A 21,039-nucleotide genomic window follows, 5' to 3' on the forward strand; every position below is an offset into this window, starting at 1 on the left:
ATTTTCTTCGTCGTTTTCTTTCCTATATAGGTTTCTTTGCACTATGATTTTTATCGGTTTTACATGCTTTTATTTACCGTGGGCTTATTTGAATACCAAATACCCTGATCTAGAGACGGTTGGCCAAGCATCATGATCCAGTCCTAGACGTTCAGATTTTGAACGCTGCTACCATTAAAAAAACGAGTAATAAAAGGATACGGAGTACACGGTAATTGACCTTAGCTTGTGGATGGGTGTGGTATGTTAGGTTTGCTCCCAAAAACTAACCCCGTGTGGAAAACGGAAAATCCATTTAAATAGCCTGCCCCGTGCGTGATCGAACCGCAGGTTGAAAAAGATATACAAATATATACTCCACCCGTTTAGAAAAAAAAAGTAATTCTAGTTTTGAACCTTACCTAGGTTAGAATTGTGTTGCGTTTTTTTTATGAACCGATGGTGTATATATAAATCTATATATAGAGAGAGGGAAGGGGCATAAAAAAAATCTGGCACGTCCACCACGTGCTTTTCTGCTCTCGGCGCGCTTCCATAAATACCCCCGTCTCCCTTCTATTCTGCCGTTCGTTCCCCTCTCCCTCCTCCTCATCGATTATTTCACACCAGCACCAGCAGCAGCAATCGCACTAGTCTCCCCCGTTAATCCCTTCCAAATCCACGATATTCAAGAATCTTCTCTTCCCCTCTCGCTATATCTCTCCTCCCATTGCGCTGCACTGCTCCCACACGCTCGGATTCCTGCTCGCCTTCTCCGCCTCCGCCTCCGCCTCCGCCTCCGCCTCGGATTCCATCGCCGCCCCCTTTTCCTTCCTTCTTCCCCGCCCGCCCAGGACTCCCCTTCGCGCTTCTTAGGCAGCTCGTCCTTCGCGCTTCTTAGCCAGCCAGCCGTGGGCGAGAGAGAGGGAAGGGATCGCCCGTGCCTTGCGCTCGCTCGGGACTCGGGATCGCGCGGCGCCACCGTACCCCGCCCGGACATGTGCGTGGAGGGGCTGGACGACGCAGCAGGGAGGCTCGGCATCGGAGACCAGGAGATCGACAGGCGCGCCGGTGCCGCGGTGCGTATACACCCCCCCGTGAATTGCCGTTGATTCTTTATTTCGCTCGCTCGCTCGCCGGATGAATTTTCGTGCTTTTTCCTCTCGCTGGCGACCCTCCCTCCCGCGGTTCCGTCGGCCGCCCAACCGCGGGGGTCGGTCGGTCGCGGAGACGGAACCGATTTTTCTCCAGTGGTGGTTGGTTGCTTCCGGGTCACCCTTTTCCTGTCGAAATACAAATGCTTCCTGTCTGTAAATATATATTTTTTGGTAAAGTATAGGTAGGACTCGGATAGGTTAGTTATTATTTATTGGAGCGCCAGTAGAATTAAACAACTCCCGTGTTTCTAGCTATAATATAGTTCTTTTTCTCCCTCACACACTAGTATAGTAGGTGTGAAAAGGGGAGATGCTCTGAATCGTTCAACGGGGACAAGTTTGTAGCACAAAATTCAGGTTGCGTGGGAGAAAAATCTAAGTCTTTGGGGTTGTACTACTAGCTTGTGGGACAATTGTTTGTTTCTGCATTGCCCTGTTGCTTTGTACTTTTGATTCTGTGACGAATTTGTGGTACTTATGATCAGCCTGATCGCTCGTTAGAGGGTTTACCGGCCGGTCTGTTTTCCTCTCGAGTCAAACCAGCACTGGTCGGATTCAGCCCAGAAACCCAGCGGGCTGAATATGTGCATGTGATGTACTAGTCTGCCAAGTCTTTTCATTTCGACCAAGCAGTACTCAGGTACTGCAAAGTTCACAGGTGCTACTCGCCTACTCCTGTGTCCTTCATTTACTTCAGATCAAAGTCAAATGTCGAAAAATAGTGAGCCGTGATGCTACTAATACTAAGCCTTAGTGATGCTACTAACACTAAGCCTTAGAGGACGGCATACTGTTTGATATACAGATATAGTTGTAAGTTGCTGATAATCCGCCATTCTTAAGCATGTACGAGTAGATGGCAAAGTTCAGTTGGTACTTTACTTGTTCCTCAATGGAGGCCAAGAAAAAAAAGGGTCAAAGACTCAAAGGTTTGTCCATTCTCTTGATGATTGGGCACTCTGTGGACAACTCTTAGTGATCCATGTTCTTTATAGCACTCTATCTATAGCTCTCAGGTATACATAATGTGATCTGATAGCCCGTGGTGCCCTTTAGACCTTAATGGGGTAGCTTTGTTCCTTTACCTGTTTGCGATGTTGCAAACAGGAAGTGGATTATGGAGTGGCACGCAAGAATGTACACCTGTAGGCTTTACAGGGCTCTGCTAATTAGCTCAACTGTGACGAACAACCGGAGTTTCTGATGTCCTATCATATCGCCACAGCTGTTTGCTCCTTTGCCAAGTCTATATGATGTTATAACCATTTTGGCTGGAAGACAAGGTGACACGTAGTACGCCTGTGCATTCTTGGGTGTTTTGTTTACTATTGCTCTCTCTAGAAATGGTTACCGGTAGTCTTTCCTATCCAATAGTGATTTGCCTTCTGTCACTAACTTTACCAAATTGGACTTCTGGTTTTATGTCGCTATCAACCAGCTGTATTGCTACTTAAGTACTGAGCTTTCTCTGTGGTGGTAACAAGTATATCTAGGGAATTCCGGTTCTTGGCAGGGTGGGAGTGCGGGAGTAGAATTTATTCATTGTCTTGGACTTAGCCTGTTCGTTTTCATGGTTTCTCAATTGAATCTTATATAGTGCTTATGTGTTGGTTGAGTTGTTTGTCTTTTTCACTGGCCTCTAATCCTCTTTGGATAATGCGCAGATGGAGAGAGTTTGTGAGAACACGGTGTCTGTTGAGTTCAAGCAGACTAAGCTGAACAACTTTGTCCCGTTCATCCGGTCAGGGCAGTGGTCTGATATTGGAAGTCGCGATTACATGGAAGATGCACATGTGTGCATCTCTGATCTGGCAAAGAATTTTGGCTATAACTCGGTGGATGATGAAGTAATTTCCTTCTATGGGGTAATTACCTGTTCACTCTTAAATATCCAATTCCTTCTTCAACAAGGAAATCATATGGCTTTTGTTCTTCTGAAGCGATTTACCTTCATTGTAAATTTTAATGCACTCATAGAAATTTAGTACCTTTTCAAAAATTAGGAGTCTGTGTGTGTTAACCTCTTTTAGCAGTACCAGTTAGAGGGTTGCTTCTCCGTAGTTTTGTACTTGCAGGAATATGAAATGTCCTATGTTTCTGTTCTCTCACAGGCTTTGATTCCTATTCACAGGTGTTTGATGGCCATAATGGCAAAGATGCTGCCCATTATGTCCGTGATAACTTGCCACGGGTCATCGTGGAAGATGCTGATTTTCCTCTTGAGCTTGAAAAGGTTGTCAAGAGGTCATTTGTGCAAACTGATAGTAAGTTTGCAGAGAAATTCTCTCATCACAAGGGACTTTCTTCTGGAACGACAGCACTTACAGCAATGATTTTTGGAAGGTATTGCTTCACATCCAAATGTAACTCACGTTTGTGGTTTATCTACTTATTGTGCTGTTTAATTACATGATGGGAAGCTGCAAAATCCGATCAGAAATTTAGAGCATTAGTTCACCCTAGGTTTCTGCCTGTTTCTGGGCATGGATTTTTTGGGATTAAGTCTTCCATTAGAAGGTACTTGAAGGGCATCAGAGTTTTTCTTCAATGGTTGAACCATCGGTCATTATATTCTGAGTTTAGGACCCTCAATTTCATTTAGGTTGAGTGCAAAAAGTTATTTAGCTTAAACGACACAATTGTTAGTTATTTCAAGTCATTGCTGGTGCTAACTGTTAGCTTCTCTTGTACAGATCCCTTCTGGTGGCCAATGCCGGTGACTGCAGAGCGGTGCTCTCACGGCGTGGCACTGCCATTGAAATGTCCAAGGACCACAGGCCTTGCTGCATCAACGAAAGAAAGCGTGTGGAGTCACTTGGTGGCTATGTTGATGACGGTTATCTAAACGGTCAGCTGGCTGTCACCAGAGCACTTGGTGACTGGCACCTCGAGGGCATGAAAGAGATGGGCGAGCCAGGAGGGCCCTTGAGTGCCGAACCAGAGCTCAAGATGGTCACACTGACAAAGGACGACGAGTTCTTGATAATCGGCAGCGACGGCATCTGGGACTTCTTCTCGAGCCAGAACGCCGTGGACTTCGCGCGGCGGAGGCTCCAAGACCACAACGACCTGAGGCTGTGCTGCAGGGAGATTGTCGACGAGGCGATACGGCGGGGCGCCAGGGACAACCTGACGGCGGTGATGGTCTCGTTCCACCAGGACGCCCCTCCCCAGAGCAGATGGAACAGGACTAGGGAAGGCAGGGTCGCACGGAGCATATCTGCCGAAGGGCTTCACAGCCTCAGAGTGCTCCTGGAAGGCCAGTGACGGCACGGCGGCACCATTGCTGCCGTTCATTCCTGATGTTGTGCTACGTTGCCGAGTGTTAACTGTAAGTAGCGATTTCCGGTATCTTGGAGCTGTTCTTCTTCCACTGTCAGTCGACATGCCAGGGTGGATGGGTGACTATTCTTGTCCTTCCGAGAATAAACCAACGAGCCTGAGATCTCACTAGCTGATTGTGAGACGCTGTAAATAATATGAATGTTGGAGCTAGTTTATTAAGGACGAGTTAGCAGTGTGCATCCAGGGGGCTTTTGTGGCTCAGTATGTGATGTTTCCCCCCCTGATTTTCTGTAAATAAAACGATGATGGGAGTTATCGATGTAATCGAACTAGTGTTCTATTATGTGTGCTCCCCATGGATTCAGAACTACAGATCCATGTTCAGATATACTCATACATACTATTCGGTTCATGTTTTTACTGTTTTTATTTACACAAGTATTTACAGGTGATGTTATTATAGTAGTATGACAGACGGATGCTCGCGAACTGCTGAAAATAAGTTCGAAACAGTCGGGGCAGCAGCATCCAGTGCTCAAGAATTTGGACACGGTGAACCTACCCATACAGGATCAACAACTAAACCAAGCGAACAGAACAAGATCTGACAGGGGAACCCGGACAAGATCTGATTGATTTCACATCGTACCATCCGATCTGCCATAGCATGATAGCCAGCCGGCGAAATCAAATCGGGTACGAAGAGTACTTGTCATGAGACTGTTGGAGAACGACTTGGGCTCGGATCTGACAGACCACCGGTGCCCCGCCTGATTGCCTCCCTCCCTGTACCGGCGCGTGCGTGACTTGCATCGCATGGTCAACCGAGATCATCTGCCCGTGCGCCCACGTCTTTTGATGCCTGCTTTGCAGCTAATCTTGAATAGATCTACCCTCCTAACCTAGCATTTGCTCCTAATGGTGACATGGTGTCATGGTTGCATTCATGACCCAGGTCAATGCATGCAGTCTCCCTTCTTTTTTTTTTTGACAACAGGACAGCACTCCTTTGTCTGACTCCCGAGACATTTGCTTGCCACGCACACATTCAGAAACATCTGAAAGGCTCCATCCAGACGAGCCACAGCCCAGCTTAGCAGGCCCTGTTCTAGCTCTATCTCGTCTCTCCCCGAGGCAAGGAACACGCGAACAAATACGCAGCCTCTGCTGCGCGACATGCGGGCAACTTTCCAGGGGCAATGATGCACGCGGCGCCAGGGACCAAACACAAAACCTGACGACGGCCGGTGGAGGGGTTTGTCTTAATTTGTCTCAGTGCTTGCGGGCTCAGCATCAGCGCAACCTAATCCAGGGACCAGCACCAGCGGCCTAAACACGGCCCAAATTTCGCGCAGGCGGCCGTCCCTAAAGGGCGACAGCCGACAGGGGCACCATAGACTAAGCTACCGTCTCGCACTCTCGCTGCCTCGCATGGGTATGTGAGTTGACGACAGACAGTGGTACAGACAGCACAGCCAGTTTTATAGTAATGTTGTACCTTGCGTAGAGTGTGGAACTCCTGGATCCTGATAGGCATGAATGAGTGCAGCAATCACTGGGAAGAAGAAGAAGATGTATAAATATGGCATGTCATAGGCCAGATGGTTCAGACTACTTTGCCTGTTTCTAGTAGCTCCTGCCTTCCAACTGAGCTGAGGAGTAAAGGTGCAATTGCATTTCCTCTCTAGCTCTGAAGTGTCTCCATTCACATTCGACGACCTCTACGCATACAAATGAGGACTACTACTTCCTTGTCATTGGCCGCCGCCACCGTCTTCCTGCTTCTGTTGCTGACGATCACCATGGAGGTTGAAGCCATCCGGCTGGACGCCGAGAGCCGCGCGGCCGCCAACCAGCAGCAGCAAGTGAACGTTGCCAATGTAAGCGATCCTGCTTTTTTCTTCACCACTGTCTGATAATCTCTGGATCCAATGTTCTTGCATGATGCATTGGTCCGTCGTTTTGATGGAGCGGGTGCTGACCCTTTGTTCTTGTGACTCAGCAGAAACCAAGCCAGAACGACTTGACGCAAAAGGACGCGCACGGCGGCGAGAGGCCGACACCTGCAGGGGAGAGCGAGACGAAGAGGAGCGTCGCTGTCGCTGTCTCTGTCGCTGGGCAGGAGGTCGTCAAGGCAACGGCGCACAAGCTGCCTGAGTTCCACGAGGACTACTACGGCGCCAGCGTCCATGAACCTAGGCACCACTGAGCAACGCATGCAGCTGCAGCCTAGCCCCGCTGCTCGTAAAGCCGCTTGTGCTGATTTGTACAGCTGATTTGTTGGGAGAGAAAAATTACTATACCATGGTTTATAAGCTGGCTTATAATGGCAGCCGAACACTCCCGAAGTAGTCTAGGTACTAGAGCTTAGTCATCAGCAGCAGTAGGCTGCCATAGTTACCTCAATTACTTTGATATGATGATCCTGAGTAGCGAGCTAGCAGATAGTTTTTTTTTTTTTTTTTTTCATCCCCTGGAAGGGAAATGTAACAGTTTTGATGCGCTAACTCTTCTTGGCAAAGCCAAAGCAATTCTCTCTTATATATACGCTCAGTGCCTGCCGTGGTGCCGTGGACGTGCGTTGGAATGGATGTCATGTGACCGAAGCTAGGTTTGTGCACTACTCGTGATACTGCAAAGAAGATGACATCGAACGTGATGTGATTAGTAGACTTGAACCATCGACTATCTCAGTGGTTTGAACATGGAGCAGACTTTCAGAGTTGCAGAAAGTCGCATGTACAAGGGCAGCTAGGAAACAACTGTGTCGAACGAGCAGCCCCAGCTAGTTGAACAGAGCAGAGCGAGGTAGAAGATACAACTGTAGCTAGGGAACAACAATCCAACAACTGCATAATAGACTCGTTCTTTTCTCTCTCCGTCTCAACAGATCCACTCCAAAAAAGAAAGTTATCCGGGAAATGTTTTGTGCCCTGGTTTCAGGTTCAAGGTGAACAGCTGACCTGTAATGTAATGTAACGTAAGGGCATGCGATGCGATGCAATTGGTCGGCAGCTGTAAATTGGCCCTAGCCCCTAGACCACGGTGGCGGCCACCGGCACCGGCGCGCACTGCAGAGTGCAGAGTGCAGACAGAGTGACAGACACAGACGCGGGCAAACGACGTCGCTGCGCGTGTGTGAGCAGGCAGTACCAACTCCAACAGTGGAAGCGGGCTTTGGGGCAGCTAGCCTGCGCGAGTGTGCTCAGTTCGGCACTGCAGGTGCCGGATAAGCTGCAGTGTTCTTCGCCGGGGCCCGGGGCTGTCCTTTCTGGCCGGCCGGACGGTGGATGCATGCATGGCTGGATGTGGATGGGTGGTGGAGTAGAGTATTCGGGGTGTTACTTTCACGTGCCCAATTATCAGCTCATGATTGGGTAATTGATCAAGCAGCTTATCATCTTTTTGGTTTTGCTATTATATTATTATGAGCCGGCACAGCTAAGTGCTGTATAGGGGACGTACTCTCATGGCTATCTAATTTCACCACAAAACATGTAAGTAAGGAGGTTATAGATCGTCACCATTTAACGCGCATAGCAGAAGAAATTAGAGTAGTCCATATACTAGCTATTTTTGTTAGATCGATGTTAACACAATGAAGGATTACTCATGTATAGAAAATTGACAAATGATTAACTCATTTTTTTATTGATGGTTACTGTACGCATATGTTATGAGTTTAAAGTTGGAAGGCAAACTACACGTCCATTAATTTTTCATTCGTTTACTCTATCAACAACCGACGTCCATCTATGAGGGGTAAGATCACAAAGTTAGAAAATTAAAGGAAAATCACCATTATAATATGCTTATAAGGGCAGCAAATACCAAATTCCCCAGATAAAAGATTTTCCTTCTCCGAAGGTGGGTGTTCAATCTCTGAATAGCAATGTGCACGTGATTGATGGTTAGCAATGTGAATAGCTAGCCCTTGTAGTTGGCGTGCTTGTAGCCAGTCCTCTCCTGTGCGGCCCATAAATTTCCTTGGCAAAGCCTGTCGGCCTGTCACGGCCCCCGGGCGGGCCGTGGCGCAGGCGACCGTGACGACCGCCCAGTCGCATAGGCCCGCCGCCCGCGCGGGCGAGGCCGACGGAGGCTCGCGCAGTTGCGCAGGTCCCCCTGTCCCCGTCCCCGACGTCGGCTCGCTGGTCGACGTCGTCGGCAGCGTCGAGTCGAGACGACGCTGTCTGCATCCACTGCAGATTTGTTCTGGCGGACGCCGCGAGTCGCTCTTCCCCCTTCCGGGGCGGGCGGGGCCCTATCGTCGACGTCTCCCACGTCGCTGCCAACGACGTCGATGCATTTCGTTGGTTCGGTATGTAGTCACGCACGCGGTGCACCTGCGGCAGCGTGCAACCACGGGCCACGGGTTTTAGGTTAGCTGCTCCCTCACTCCAGAAAAAAAAACGCTATTTACCTGGATCCGCCGCGGCGTCTCTGTCCGACACGCTGTGCTACGCTTACGTAGCAGATCCAGGATACGGACGGCGCTGCACGGGCCACGCCAGAGAGGCTACTATACTACCAGGTCCAGGTGCAGCAGACAGACCACATGGCGTTGTTCCTCTGCAGGTGCAGCTCAAGCTTGTCTTACTGCCTGCCGCCAGACCTGAGGCGTTCCCAACGGCATCTCAAATAGCTAACGAGATAAATTTTTTATACTATATTTAGAAAAGAGACGGACAGAAGTGAACTCGGTAGCGCTGAGTTAAATCGCCATACTCGCAAGCTTCCCCGTAAAATCTGTCTTTCTTTCACCTCTTCGTATGTGTTTGCATGTCTGTGCTTTTCTTTTTTTATTCTATCTAGTACGCATGCCGCTGACGATTCAACGGCATGTTCGTTTGATTTATAAGCTATATTTTTTTTTAATAAATGAATAATATTTTTCTCTTACGATAAATCATCCAACGGTACTTTCAGTCATGACTTATGAGCTAAGCGAACATGGCATTGGTGCAGCCCATTGCGGACGCCCTTACCCCTCACGTCTTCGTCGACACCATTATATTATATTCTACGAGTGTCTACTGTAGTAGCCTGCTCCATTCCATGGAACGGATGCATGTGTCAACAACCCAACCCAACCCAACCCAAGCATAATATAATAATAATGACAACACCTGAAAAAGGAAACCTGGGAGGCACCACGTGGCCAACAGACCGCATGCTTTCCATTTGAAAACGCCAAGTCCCAACTGATCTCCCAGGACCCCAAGGGCTGTGTCGGAATGTTCGGGCGGCCCGCGGACGTGCCTGCACCTGCCACCTGGAGTACGTGGATGATCCAGGCTGTTGGTCGTTCACAACCTGCACCTGCCTGTACACCTGTAGTAGGAGTACGTGACGTCCTGACGTGCGTGACTACAAGCGGTCTATTCGCTGGTTGGTTTCTGGGCTGGTTTGAACTGGCTGGTACTGGTTTGTTGTGAGAAAAAAATATTATTGACTAGCTGGTTTAGACTGGCTGAAACCAACAAACGAACATGCTGAAGGACGTACGCCAAGTCTGCGCTACTCCTTGCCTGCTCGCTGACCCGGCGTCGGCGCGTCTTCTTTTTCTTGCCGAGCCTGCCATGCACGGATGCGCCAGCAGCAGCCGGAACCAGTAGGCACGCCCCCGGCCGGGCGGTCCCGACCCCGTTCGTCACGGTCCTGCCCGCCCTGCCCCTGCTGCCGTCTCGTCACCCATGTACATGTACTACGAATACGATGTACCCAAAGGTGTACGTAGGAATGATAAACAATAAACAAATTCAACAGAGGTGGACACTGCGTACTTCAGTACTCGCAACTTCGCAAGAAATTGAAATTCGTTGCTCCATACCGGCCCCACATGGTACGTTGTACGCGACAGCAACGGAAACCAGATGAGATTAGCCTCGTGGAAACCAGCGCTAAGTGGCCGCCACCCCGCGACCGAGAGGAGGCCACCGATGGAGACGCGCGGCGCGGCTCGGAGGTCGGAGCCTCCGACTCCGGTGCGGCGGTGTCCGGACCAGCGAGGTCCCGCCGTCGGCTGCCGACATCGACCGAGTGCAAGTAGCAAGATCGAATCCGTGTCCTAATTATTCTTTTTGGCCTTTTGATTATCAATCAGTGCGTCTTTAAGGAGTAAAGACAGGGGTTAATGGGACGCATCACATCAAATAATCACAATACCTTTTGCAATAAACAAACCTGCTCACTGCGCAATTCGGGAATCATTGGGCCCCTTCCCCGTTTTTGCCCTTGCCGGATGTGAAAAATGTCCGGAGCAGTTACTCCACTGCCTACGAGTGCATCTGTTGGTTTTGTCCAAGGGCAAGTCGGTAATTCTCAGCCGCCAGTTAACCGCGCTCCCTGGGCAGTTTGGGAACAACACTCGCGCTCACACACGCACATGACCCAGTGCCACTACGCAACTGAGAATGCAATGCCCCGACAGATCTGCTGCGGCCCTGTGCTGCCACCCACGCCAAATCCCCACGAGACAAGGGACAGGGAGGCGAAAGTCCCGCTAACCCAGTGCATTTGCCAAGAGCCAGAGGGGCGTCTGGGTGACGAACAGCCGCGGGTCACAGAGAGAGAGAGAGAGAGAGAGAGAGAGAGGACACGACACGAGGCGCAAGGAGGGAGGAACCAAAGCAGAAAAAGCATCCGTCTTCCATCTTTGTGGAACGACCCCGACCCCGACCACGGCACCTATCTCTTTCGTTCTCCTACCCCATTCTTCTGCCACCCTGAAGCTTTTCCTTCGTTCTCATCTTGTTCTCGGGGCGTGGGCGGGGACGGGGACAAAAGGTGCGATCTTGTTGGGTTCACGCCGCGGCGGGAGAGACGAGAGGGTGCCGCCGCCGCTCCGGTGAGCCGCCCAGCCATGGCATTGCCGGTTCCCCTCGTCCGCCTGGCGCTGCTGCTGCTCGTCGCGCTGCCATTCTGCGCCGCGCATCCCGGACCGGGGGACTTCCCTGCTCCTCGCTACTTCCAGAGCCCCGCGCTCCACTCTGGTTCGTGCGGCCCCCCTTCTCGTGTTTCCTATACCTGTTTTTTTTTACTCTTTTCGCTGGTATATACGTTGCAGACAAGAAGAAAATAGCTTGCTTGTTCTTTTGATTCAGTGCGATTTTGCCTCTTGTTTTGTTTTTCCAGTTCGTTTAAACAAGATAGAGCTTTTTGTTTAGTACGGAGTGAAGTCGAATTCTTCTTCATCACGAGGAACGGTCCCCAGAATTTTCTAGTGTTCTGTGGTCCTCAGGTTATTGTTCATCTGTTTGGTGTCCTTTTCTTCTGCTCCTTACAGGTTTATTCTCCGCAAGAATCCTATGTTCGACTTCGACCCTGCCAAATCTTGGTTCTGGGTTTTGTGCAGTGTTCTCTCTCTATCAAATCTATGCCCCTTTCTTTTGAAAGGAAAAGGAAAATTCGAGTTCTTTCATTCCCTCCTTATATTGCGATTCTCTCTCTCTTTTTTTCCCCGTTGGAAAGGAATACAACTAGCTTCTTGGTTGTCTAAATTCCCTTCGCCTTTTCCCATTCGCATGCCCCTGCATCAGTTCTGTTTTTCTTTTCTGTAGCGAATCGCTTTTCTACCGCTTTGATTACTTTGGTTTCTTGGTGTTTTTGGTCGCTCAGTAGACCTTCTTGTAAAACTTTTGTTTTTCTTTTCCCTCGGCTACTAAAATCACGGCAAAGCTCTTGCCGCCCTTATAAAAAAAATTACTTTGGTTTCAACTTATAGTGTTCCCAAATTCAGTGTTTTTTTAAAGTAAAACAAAAGCAAAGCAAATTCAGTCTTGTATCACTGCCCTGTGGTGCCTCCATTTACCCTTTTACTGTGTCTGCAGTTCCTTCCGTTTTGTACTGCTTTGCTGTTTTCAGTCCTGAGTGTTGTAATGGTTTGTAAGTGATTTTCGTTTCTTGTTTTAATTTACTATAACTGAATTCTTACGTACCCACAGACACCTAGCCTTTACTTGTAAGAATTTTAATTTAAAGGGAACATTATGAGATGGCTCTATTCAAGTTCTATCCTCTCTTGACTACTGCTTCACTTATTCTGCAGAGAATGTTATAATTAAACCAGTGAAACACTAAAGGAAAAACACATAGATGTATTAAACCACCAGTAGAAAATGCCTATTATCCCAGTTGGGAGATTTATGTTTTTGTTGCTGGCAATCGTTCTTGTATGACAATGAATTATAACTGTCAAAAGCAGATGGATTTGGCTTGCTGGCAAGGAGGTCAATTGCTGAAGCTCCTACTGACATCAACGTCACTACGAATAGCTCCTTTGTATTGGCGGCAGATAGGACATATCGAAAGGATCCCTTGAATGGTTTCAGGAAATACCCGGGCGGCTGGAATATCAGTGAAGTGCACTATTTTGCCGTAAGTTATTTATTTCCAAAACTGCAACTCTATCGTCTGCTTACATTTGTTGGCATTATATGATATTTGTTGCGCTGATTTCTTTGTGGTAGTCCGTCGGATATACAGCCATTCCACTGTTCGCCATTGCTCTGGCGTGGTTTGTGATCTTTTTCCTGGTTATGCTTGGGATTTGCTGCCGTCACTGCTGTTGCCCGCATCACACCTACAAGTATTCTCGAACAGCATATGCTCTGTCATTGATACTTCTAATATTGTTCACTTGTGCTGCAATGTAAGTTCCATTCTTCTATAATGTGTCATTTTCATGAGTCCTTGCATATACTTTGAGCTCTATATGCTGATCAAGTTTCACTCAATGCTAGTGCTGGATGTGCTATGTTATATGATGGCCAGGCAAAATTCCACAAGAGCACAACAACTACTCTGAAGTTTGTTGTCAGCCAGGCAAATTATACTGTTGACAACCTTAGGAACCTATCTGATAGTTTGTCTGCTGCAAAGAGGATCGACATAGCACAATCCTTTTTACTGCCTCCTAACGTGCAAACTCAGATAAATGAAATCCAAGGAAAGCTGAACTCATCAGCTACCGATCTTGCTATTAAAACAACAGATAATGCTGCGAAGATAAAGAAGTTGCTAAACAGAGTGTAAGTGTTTTTCGCCCCATATCATTGAGATATCATCTAAATGATGCAACTGATAGGACAATGGATATTGTGCATGTGGTTGACAAATTTTATTTCAGGCGGCTGGCTTTAATTGTCATTGCAGCAGTGATGCTTCTTCTCGCATTTATTGGCTTCTGTAAGTACTCCATTTGTTTTTTCCACACTGCCCAGAAAATGGTCATTGTTTTGTATGTTTCTAAAGACATATGCTAACATAGTAACTCTTGACTTTGTCAGTGTTATCCATCTTTGGTCTGGAATTCCTTGTCTCTGTGTAAGTTTTGTCTTTGCTTATGATCTTATTTTAACAAACCAGAGATATCATTCGTTGTTCCTATTTTTTTACAGCTTGGTTGTTATTGGATGGATACTGGTTACTGGGACGTTTATCCTGTGCGGTGTCTTTCTTCTTCTGCACAAGTAAGTATTCTAATATAATAAACACATCACAATACTGCACCGAGTAGCACACTTGCATCCCAAGTCCTGCTAAGTTGCCCCTGTTTTATACAATCAGCCTGTAGATAGCTACCTTATATTATATAGCCTAGAACATAAAAAAAAATGGTGCTTTTGATTTTAGGTTCAGGCCTTTTTCAAATTGAAGTCTGATCTTGTTTGGAGCATGCTAGCACAGCGATGATCTAGCAAGTGATCATCAGTCCATGTTTGTAGGCTGCATCCTGGTACCAATTTGCATTGCAATTGCCTATCCAATGACATCTTGGACTTGGTTAAGGGGCTCAGAGCTACATCTTTGCATTAGTCTAGGCGACTAGTTCTTGTTGTTTGTTGTGCTGCCTTTAACCCAACTTCGCTATTATTTGGATTGTTTAACCTTACATCTTTCATGCTCCTGAACATCTCTTTCCATATCTTCAAGATTGCTTAGGTCTATGAAGGGACTTAGTTTGTAAGCTAGATTATGGCTATTTATTGTAGCTACACTTTTGCTTAGTTTGTTTATCGCATTTCGTTTGTAAGCCAAATCATGTGCTACACCTTTCATCTTTCAGTATTACATGCCAAACTATGTCCTTTTGGAAATATCAATTGCATGGGAACAATTTTGTTTTTCAATTCCAGGTTAATGCTTTTTGCTAGCTAAACTTGTTCATATTTGCAAATTAACATGTAAGATGTAACTATCAGTAGTAAAGCTGAAAAAAACAAAACTGGAGCTGTTGGAACCGCTACATATAATTTCCACGGGATTTCGACTTTGGGCGAAACATCTACCATCTTAAAGGCAACCTTTATGATTAACTAAACAAGTCTCCCTTTCGATATCAGTATCTCATCTTCTCTGTACAAAAAACAGTGTTGTTTCAGATACTTGTGTTGCAATGGAAGAGTGGGTTGCTCATCCAACAGAACACACTGCCCTGGACGAGGTTATCCCCTGTGTCGAGCCTGCCACAGCGAACGAATCCCTGTACAGAAGCAGGCAGGTCACCTTCGAGCTGGTGAACGTGGTGAACCAGGTGATCACCAACGTGTCGAATAGGAACTTCCCTCCACAGTTGACGCCTTTCTACTACAACCAGTCGGGGCCACTGATGCCTCTGCTCTGCAATCCATTCACACCTGATCTGAGGGACCGCAACTGCACCCGAGGGGAGGTTACCTTGGACAACGCAACCCAGGTAAGTCGTCAGTAGTTATCCTGCTCCATTTCGTGCTGCGATTTCAAGTTCACCGCATTTGGATGGTGAGCGCCGAACAATACTGATCCGTGCCTCGACATACAACATTGCAGGTTTGGAAGAACTACGAATGCCAGAACAAAACCGTTTCAGGAGCCGAGATTTGTGCCACGGTGGGTCGCGTCACCCCCAGCATCTACAGTCAGATGGCGGCGAGCGTGAACGTGAGCCAGGGGCTGTACCAGTACGGGCCTTTCCTCATCCAGCTGGAGGACTGCACCTTTGTGCGCGACACCTTCACGACCATCAACCAGGGCTACTGCCCCGGGCTGGAGCGGTACAGCAAGTGGGTGTACGTGGGCCTGGTGATGGTCTCTTCGGCGGTGATGCTATCGCTCATCTTCTGGGTGATCTACGCCAGGGAGCGGCGCCACCGCGTGTACAGCAAGCAGCACCAGCCGTACCCGGTGGAAGACAAGCCGGCTCCGATGGTCCCGGGCGCATGATGGTCCGTTCCTCCCATGCCTGCGACGCTGTGCATACTCCGTGCTAGGTTGGGTTGGGTTTTCGTGAATGTAGATGGATGTGCCCTTGATGGTTAGTTGCTTTGCTGTTGCTGATTTTTCGTAGACGAAGTTCATGTGAATTCTCGTACTGACTGTAGCTGGATTTGTGGGTCGAACTTGAGAGGTCAGACAGCCTGCAACTGTTTGTGTTGGGATTGGGCATTAGTGGTGTACTGATCTGGAACTGTAAGATTGCATGTTTGCGTGTTTTTCAGTTCGCTTCTCTTCGTCTGTGTATCATCGGTTTTTTTCACTGTCGCTGTCTTGCTGACCCTGGGTCGTCTCGTTGGTTGGTTCGTAGATTGTTCTCTAACTTCAAAATCAGCCATTTTACTACTTAAACTCTCAAAAACAGTTTAAGGCCCAGTTTGGTATAGCTTATCTGGGAAGCGTTTTTCAGATAATCTGCATAAATAGAGTAAAAGCAGCGGTTAAAATAAGCTGGTCTGATCCAGCTTCTGCTTTTTAGGACAAATGGGAGCTGTGGGAATAAGCGTCACTAGAATAAGTTGCTGAAAAGTCTGGCGTTTGGCTGTTGATTTCAGCTTATTTTAGCCATAAGCAGCTTATAAGTTGTACTAAACAGGCCCTAAATCACCTCTGTGTCCCGGTTCGAAGTGATTCTTAAGGCGGTTTAATCTTTTTTTACTGAGGATGGAAGGCATGGGCGGCTCCCTTGGGCCGTGCTAGCCTAGGCCCGCTCAGCACCAAGTTGAGTCGTGCTTGTGCTGAGCCAAAAAGACAAGCTTTGGGCCGGGCTGCATGCCCAAGTACAGGTGAAGTCAGGCGGTAGCCTGTTTGTCTGATCGTTTTTGTGGCTTATAAGTCAGCTGATGCTGTTTTGTTGTGAGAGAAAAACGTTATATCATACATGATAAGCATGGCTGATTCCTACGGAGCATGAGATGTAACAAAAGCTGCAACAACGTACATACAGCTGCCTGTCGACTTTGTCTTTTTCTTTTATCTTTTCCTTTGTGCCTTTGATAACGTGGAGCCCAATCAGAATGGTAGCTAGAACCTGAAATGAAATGCTACTAGCCTACTACTACATCACAACTAAAGTGCATACGTTTAGTAAAGGTAAAGGGTTCCTAATGTATAGAACATTCGAACAAGTTAATCGTCAGTGGAGGCAACTGCGACCGCGAGCCCGCGACCATTACGCACTACTAGACCTGTGCCCTTGCTTTGCCGCAACACACACACAGAGAGGGAGAGGCAGAGAGAGGAGAGATGCTAGATGTGTGGAGTGCTGTGGGATGGTGGGACAATTGGTAGCTGCGCATCCTCGTCCTCGGCAGCCTCGGCATTCGATGGTTTCTGCTGGTGGCTGCCCCCATGCGCAAGTACAGCGTCTGGCGCTGCTTCAAGCTATGCATATGGCTTGCATACATTGGCAGCGATGCTCTGGCCATCTATGCGCTGGCCACACTCTTCAACCGTCACGCCGGGGCGACCAGCAGCAGTAGCTGTGATGGCATTGCGAGTAATAAGGCGAGGATCCTAGATGTCCTATGGGCTCCTGTCCTGCTCATCCGTCTCGGCGGGCAGGAGGCGCCGACGGCCTTCACCATCGAAGAAAACGACCTGTGGATGAGGCACACCGTGACCCTAGTGTCTCAGGTCGCGATTGCCCTGTACGCCATGTACAAGTCGTGGCATAACCCCCGCGACTGGAAGCTATTGGCATCAGAGATCCTCCTCTTCATCATTGGGGTCGTCAGTTGCAGTGAGAAGCCATGGGCCCTCAAGAAAGCCAGCATTAATAATAGATTGGCGTCTCTATCCGCGACGATGGTGGAGCTGGCGGGTGAGGAGTATGGGTTGTTGCCGGAAGGAGTTAAAGTCCATATGGTGCTCTTGGACATGTCGCTGTCAGCTGCTGCCGATGACCTTGTTCAACGAGGCAGAGCTCCAAATGTCAGGGATGTTCTTCGGCCTCTGAGCACGAAGTCGGAAAAGCTACTGAAACGGGAGCTGCGTCGCGAGTTGGATTATTTGAATTATTTCGCTTATTTGGATTATTTCACACGCACATACCTGGTTTACCATGTGCTGGTGGTGCCGATCCTGCACATCGCCGCCCTCAGGCTGTTTGTGACGAGCGACAAGGATGGGTACGACCGCACCGACGTGAAGATCACATACATCCTCACCGCCGCGCTGGATGTTTTTGCAGTGTTCGTCCGTCAGCTAGTACACTGGGCGATGTCTGCAAAAAGTGTCCCGGCGTTGTGGGAGGCGGTACCGGGCTATACAACCTCGTGGACGCGGTTCTCCGGCGGAGGCAGAAGGCCATTGGGTGGCTCGTCAAGTGTGCCACCAGCATGGGCTTCAAGGAGGAGTATTTCGAGTACTGCAAGTGCCAAGGCGGCGGCGGTCAAGACGACTACACATTGTACAAGAATGTGTCAGTGATGGTCCTTGCAGATCTGGTGGATGCACAGGGCCGCGACCTTGCCAATTACAGGGTCTTCACGGTGCCATACGAACCAGGCGCTGCTGAGCTGCCGGTGGAGGATGTTGAGGTAGGTGTCGAGATAATGCAGCAGATCAGCAGCCCGGGCGCGGCCAACTGGGCTCCAAGTGAGGTGCAGCAGAAGCTGTGCGGCCCCAAGATACGGGGCACCCTGCGTGGGTCGTTCGACAGGAGCGTCCTCGTCTGGCACATCGCCACCGACCTCTGCTTCCGCATGGAATTGGAAGGTTCTCCTCCCGCCAACAACCAGGAAGACTCACTACACTGGCTTCGCATCAAGTGCACGGAAGCAATATCCAGCTACATGGCTCGGCTGCTGAATTCCCACCCTGACAGGCTGCTCACCGGCAGCAGGCTGTTTGATCCATAGAAACGATAGAACGGAGGGACTTAGGTAACCAGTTAACCTAGATAAGCCCTAGTACATCTAGACCGAGAGGTGGAGACAGAGAGATAAAGAGAGAGGTGTTGGTGTTGAACCTGAGCCCTCGGAGGGAGTCGCGGATGAACTGGAGCCGGCCATCTCAGGTTCGGTGATGGAGGCAGCACACGGGCAGCGACGGTCGGTGAGGAGAGGCGACGCAGTGGAGACGGTGATGCAGTGCAGTGGCGACGGCGAAGTCAGTGGAGCTTCCCGTCGCTGGCTGCGCACCCTCTCAGATCGGTCTAGGGTTTGTCGGTGGGGTTTGCGGCTCACGGTGAACCTCGTACCTCGAGCCGCCGGCCCCCACCACTTTATATAGCGCAGTGCGACGGGCCCCACCAACCATGTAGGGTTGGGCGCTCCCGATCAGGGCGTGTGACCAAGGCCCAATAGATCGTTGAGCTTATTGGCTGGGAGATCAATCTAACACAGGCAGCACATGGTCAGTGAAGCCATGGATGAATTCGAGTCCATCTTGGACCGCAGCATGGTAGATGACAGCGGCAAGCCGCCCGACCCAGAAAACCTGATCAAGATCATCGACGAAGGCGCAGGGGTACGTTTGCAGGTGCCCACCGGTGATAAAGCTGCAGAGGAGGAGGCCAAATCTTTCTTCCACATCCTCGAGGCATGCAGGCTTGCAAAGGAGCTGCTGGCTCTTGAAGCGTCCACGCGCTGGAGGGTGATGTACCGGGGTGTGGCTGGGCATGCTCTTCTACTCCGCCACCATGTGCAGGGGCTACCTGCACGCTAAGAGCTTGGATGAAGGTGGTGAGTTCCTCTCCTACGTCTGGCTTGTCCTCTCGCTCAGGGGGGCCAAGACCCTGGCCGACAAGCTTCAAATGCCGGAGGGAGACGACGAGGAACCAACACCCTGATCGATGCCCACCACTAGCTGGTTTGGAAATTAATTAAACCCTCTAGATGCTTCAGTTCGATCGCCGATGCCATGATTTTGTATATCAATTCTACTGCTTGCTTGCTTGTTTAATTTCTAGCTAGCGTTCTTCGATCCAACTAGTTGCCTTGCCATGTGTGGGCGTTCGCCCGCGGCTTAATAAGCTCAGCCCCAGAGTCTGATTCAGTGTGTTTCATTTGTTGTCTTGTGCGATACCGGTGTCTACTGCTGGAGATGTACCGTTTATATATATATTTTTTCAATATGCAAAACGTTTGTGTATCTTTGTATTAAGATCAAGAAATAGTGAAAATTATAACGATGCGCTATGAACATGGCACACTAGAGGAGTAGAGAATAGTGTTATCAATCGGTTCTTCCCTGCCTAGCAGAAAGAGATCATGGGCTATTACTTGCTAATCATGCTACCTAGCTATCACCGGTGACCAGACGCGCTTGCTTGCGCGACGCCTCGCCCACTCTTATTGTGGATCTAGCAAGAGCTGCCGCATTGCCTCAGCATGCGAGGGGTTGAGTTGGTCGATGAAGATGTTGTCGTAGGCATTCTTGGCAGCTGTGGAAGGCTTCGGTTGTTCGTCGAGATATCTCATCTGCTTCATCACCAGCACTTCTCCTCGCTTAAAAGCCGGGACGCGATAAAGCGCCTGTACGAAGATCCTCCTGCCATGGGTCGACAACTTTGGTTGTGCCCCTAGAGTCGGCTGGGGCAGTAATGGTGATGGCGCCTTATGCAGGATCTTGTCGATGAATCCCTTTAACCTCTTGGTGGCGGAGTCAGCTGACCGGGAGGGGGAGGGGGACGCGGAGTCACCATTTCTATATTATCTACCCTACCCTATAATACACCAGTTAGAATAAATCTACAGTCACCCAACAAATACCTACTCCACAGTCATGACCTATGCTACGTACACACCCATAAATACACCTAGAAAATATAACACCATCAAAACGAATGCACCAAATTATCTCTTAGCCATTCTCTTTCGTTACTCATCCAAATCCGACGACTCATATTTAGTGTGTCTGCCCTCCATCGTGCTCCCGCGGACCTCCGCCCGCGCCCAGCACCCACGTCCGCTTACCGTAGGGCACAGTTCGATTCCTCAGCGGCTCAACCTCTCTTTTTTGAGACTTTTCCCTGTGTGCCTTTATAAAAGATCGTAATCCCCTGTGTGCCCCTGAAAAAATTCAGCGGTCTTCAGCGCCACTACTCCAACTTTTTCGTGTCATCTATGCCACTTCCATCAGTTTGGGCTCTAACGCCGTTAAACTGCAGATGTGAAAAGACGAAAATGCCCTTAAGTTCAAATATGTTATTAATTTTTTTTGAGCATCTTAACGACTTCAAATGAAAAAACTCAAAACTAGAAAGTTGTAGATCTCGTCGAGATCTATAATTTTCATATAATTTTTTTTTCATTTAATTTCGCAAAAAAAATAATATGATTTTTCTAAGATATATTAATCATATCAAATCATATTTTTTTGCGAAATTAAATGAAAAAAAAATTTATATGAAAATTATAGA

General features: G+C 48.7%; 3 protein-coding genes across 3 annotated transcripts; all 3 read left to right on the plus strand.

Annotated features, from left to right (window-relative positions):
- Positions 1-558: 558 nt before the first annotated feature.
- On the plus strand, positions 559-4,833 carry LOC136478275 (probable protein phosphatase 2C 27). Its single transcript, XM_066476642.1, has 4 exons — positions 559-1,058; positions 2,801-3,001; positions 3,268-3,479; positions 3,830-4,833. Exons 1-4 carry the CDS (start codon positions 978-980, stop codon positions 4,401-4,403), a joined length of 1,068 nt encoding a protein of 355 aa, XP_066332739.1. The 5' UTR covers positions 559-977; the 3' UTR covers positions 4,404-4,833.
- Positions 4,834-5,167: 334 nt separating this feature from the next.
- LOC136478283 (uncharacterized) lies at positions 5,168-6,878 on the plus strand. The gene is made up of 2 exons (XM_066476653.1): positions 5,168-6,301; positions 6,427-6,878. Exons 1-2 carry the CDS (start codon positions 6,155-6,157, stop codon positions 6,628-6,630), a joined length of 351 nt encoding a protein of 116 aa, XP_066332750.1. The 5' UTR covers positions 5,168-6,154; the 3' UTR covers positions 6,631-6,878.
- A 4,074-nt stretch (positions 6,879-10,952) lies between these two features.
- LOC136478276 (uncharacterized) lies at positions 10,953-15,914 on the plus strand. Its single transcript, XM_066476643.1, has 9 exons — positions 10,953-11,413; positions 12,625-12,797; positions 12,890-13,071; positions 13,163-13,450; positions 13,549-13,607; positions 13,709-13,745; positions 13,820-13,891; positions 14,793-15,117; positions 15,231-15,914. Exons 1-9 carry the CDS (start codon positions 11,284-11,286, stop codon positions 15,621-15,623), a joined length of 1,659 nt encoding a protein of 552 aa, XP_066332740.1. The 5' UTR covers positions 10,953-11,283; the 3' UTR covers positions 15,624-15,914.
- Positions 15,915-21,039: the final 5,125 nt, after the last annotated feature.

This window comes from Miscanthus floridulus, chromosome 8 (assembly GCF_019320115.1).
Source record: "Miscanthus floridulus cultivar M001 chromosome 8, ASM1932011v1, whole genome shotgun sequence".
Classification (NCBI taxonomy): domain Eukaryota; kingdom Viridiplantae; phylum Streptophyta; class Magnoliopsida; order Poales; family Poaceae; genus Miscanthus; species Miscanthus floridulus.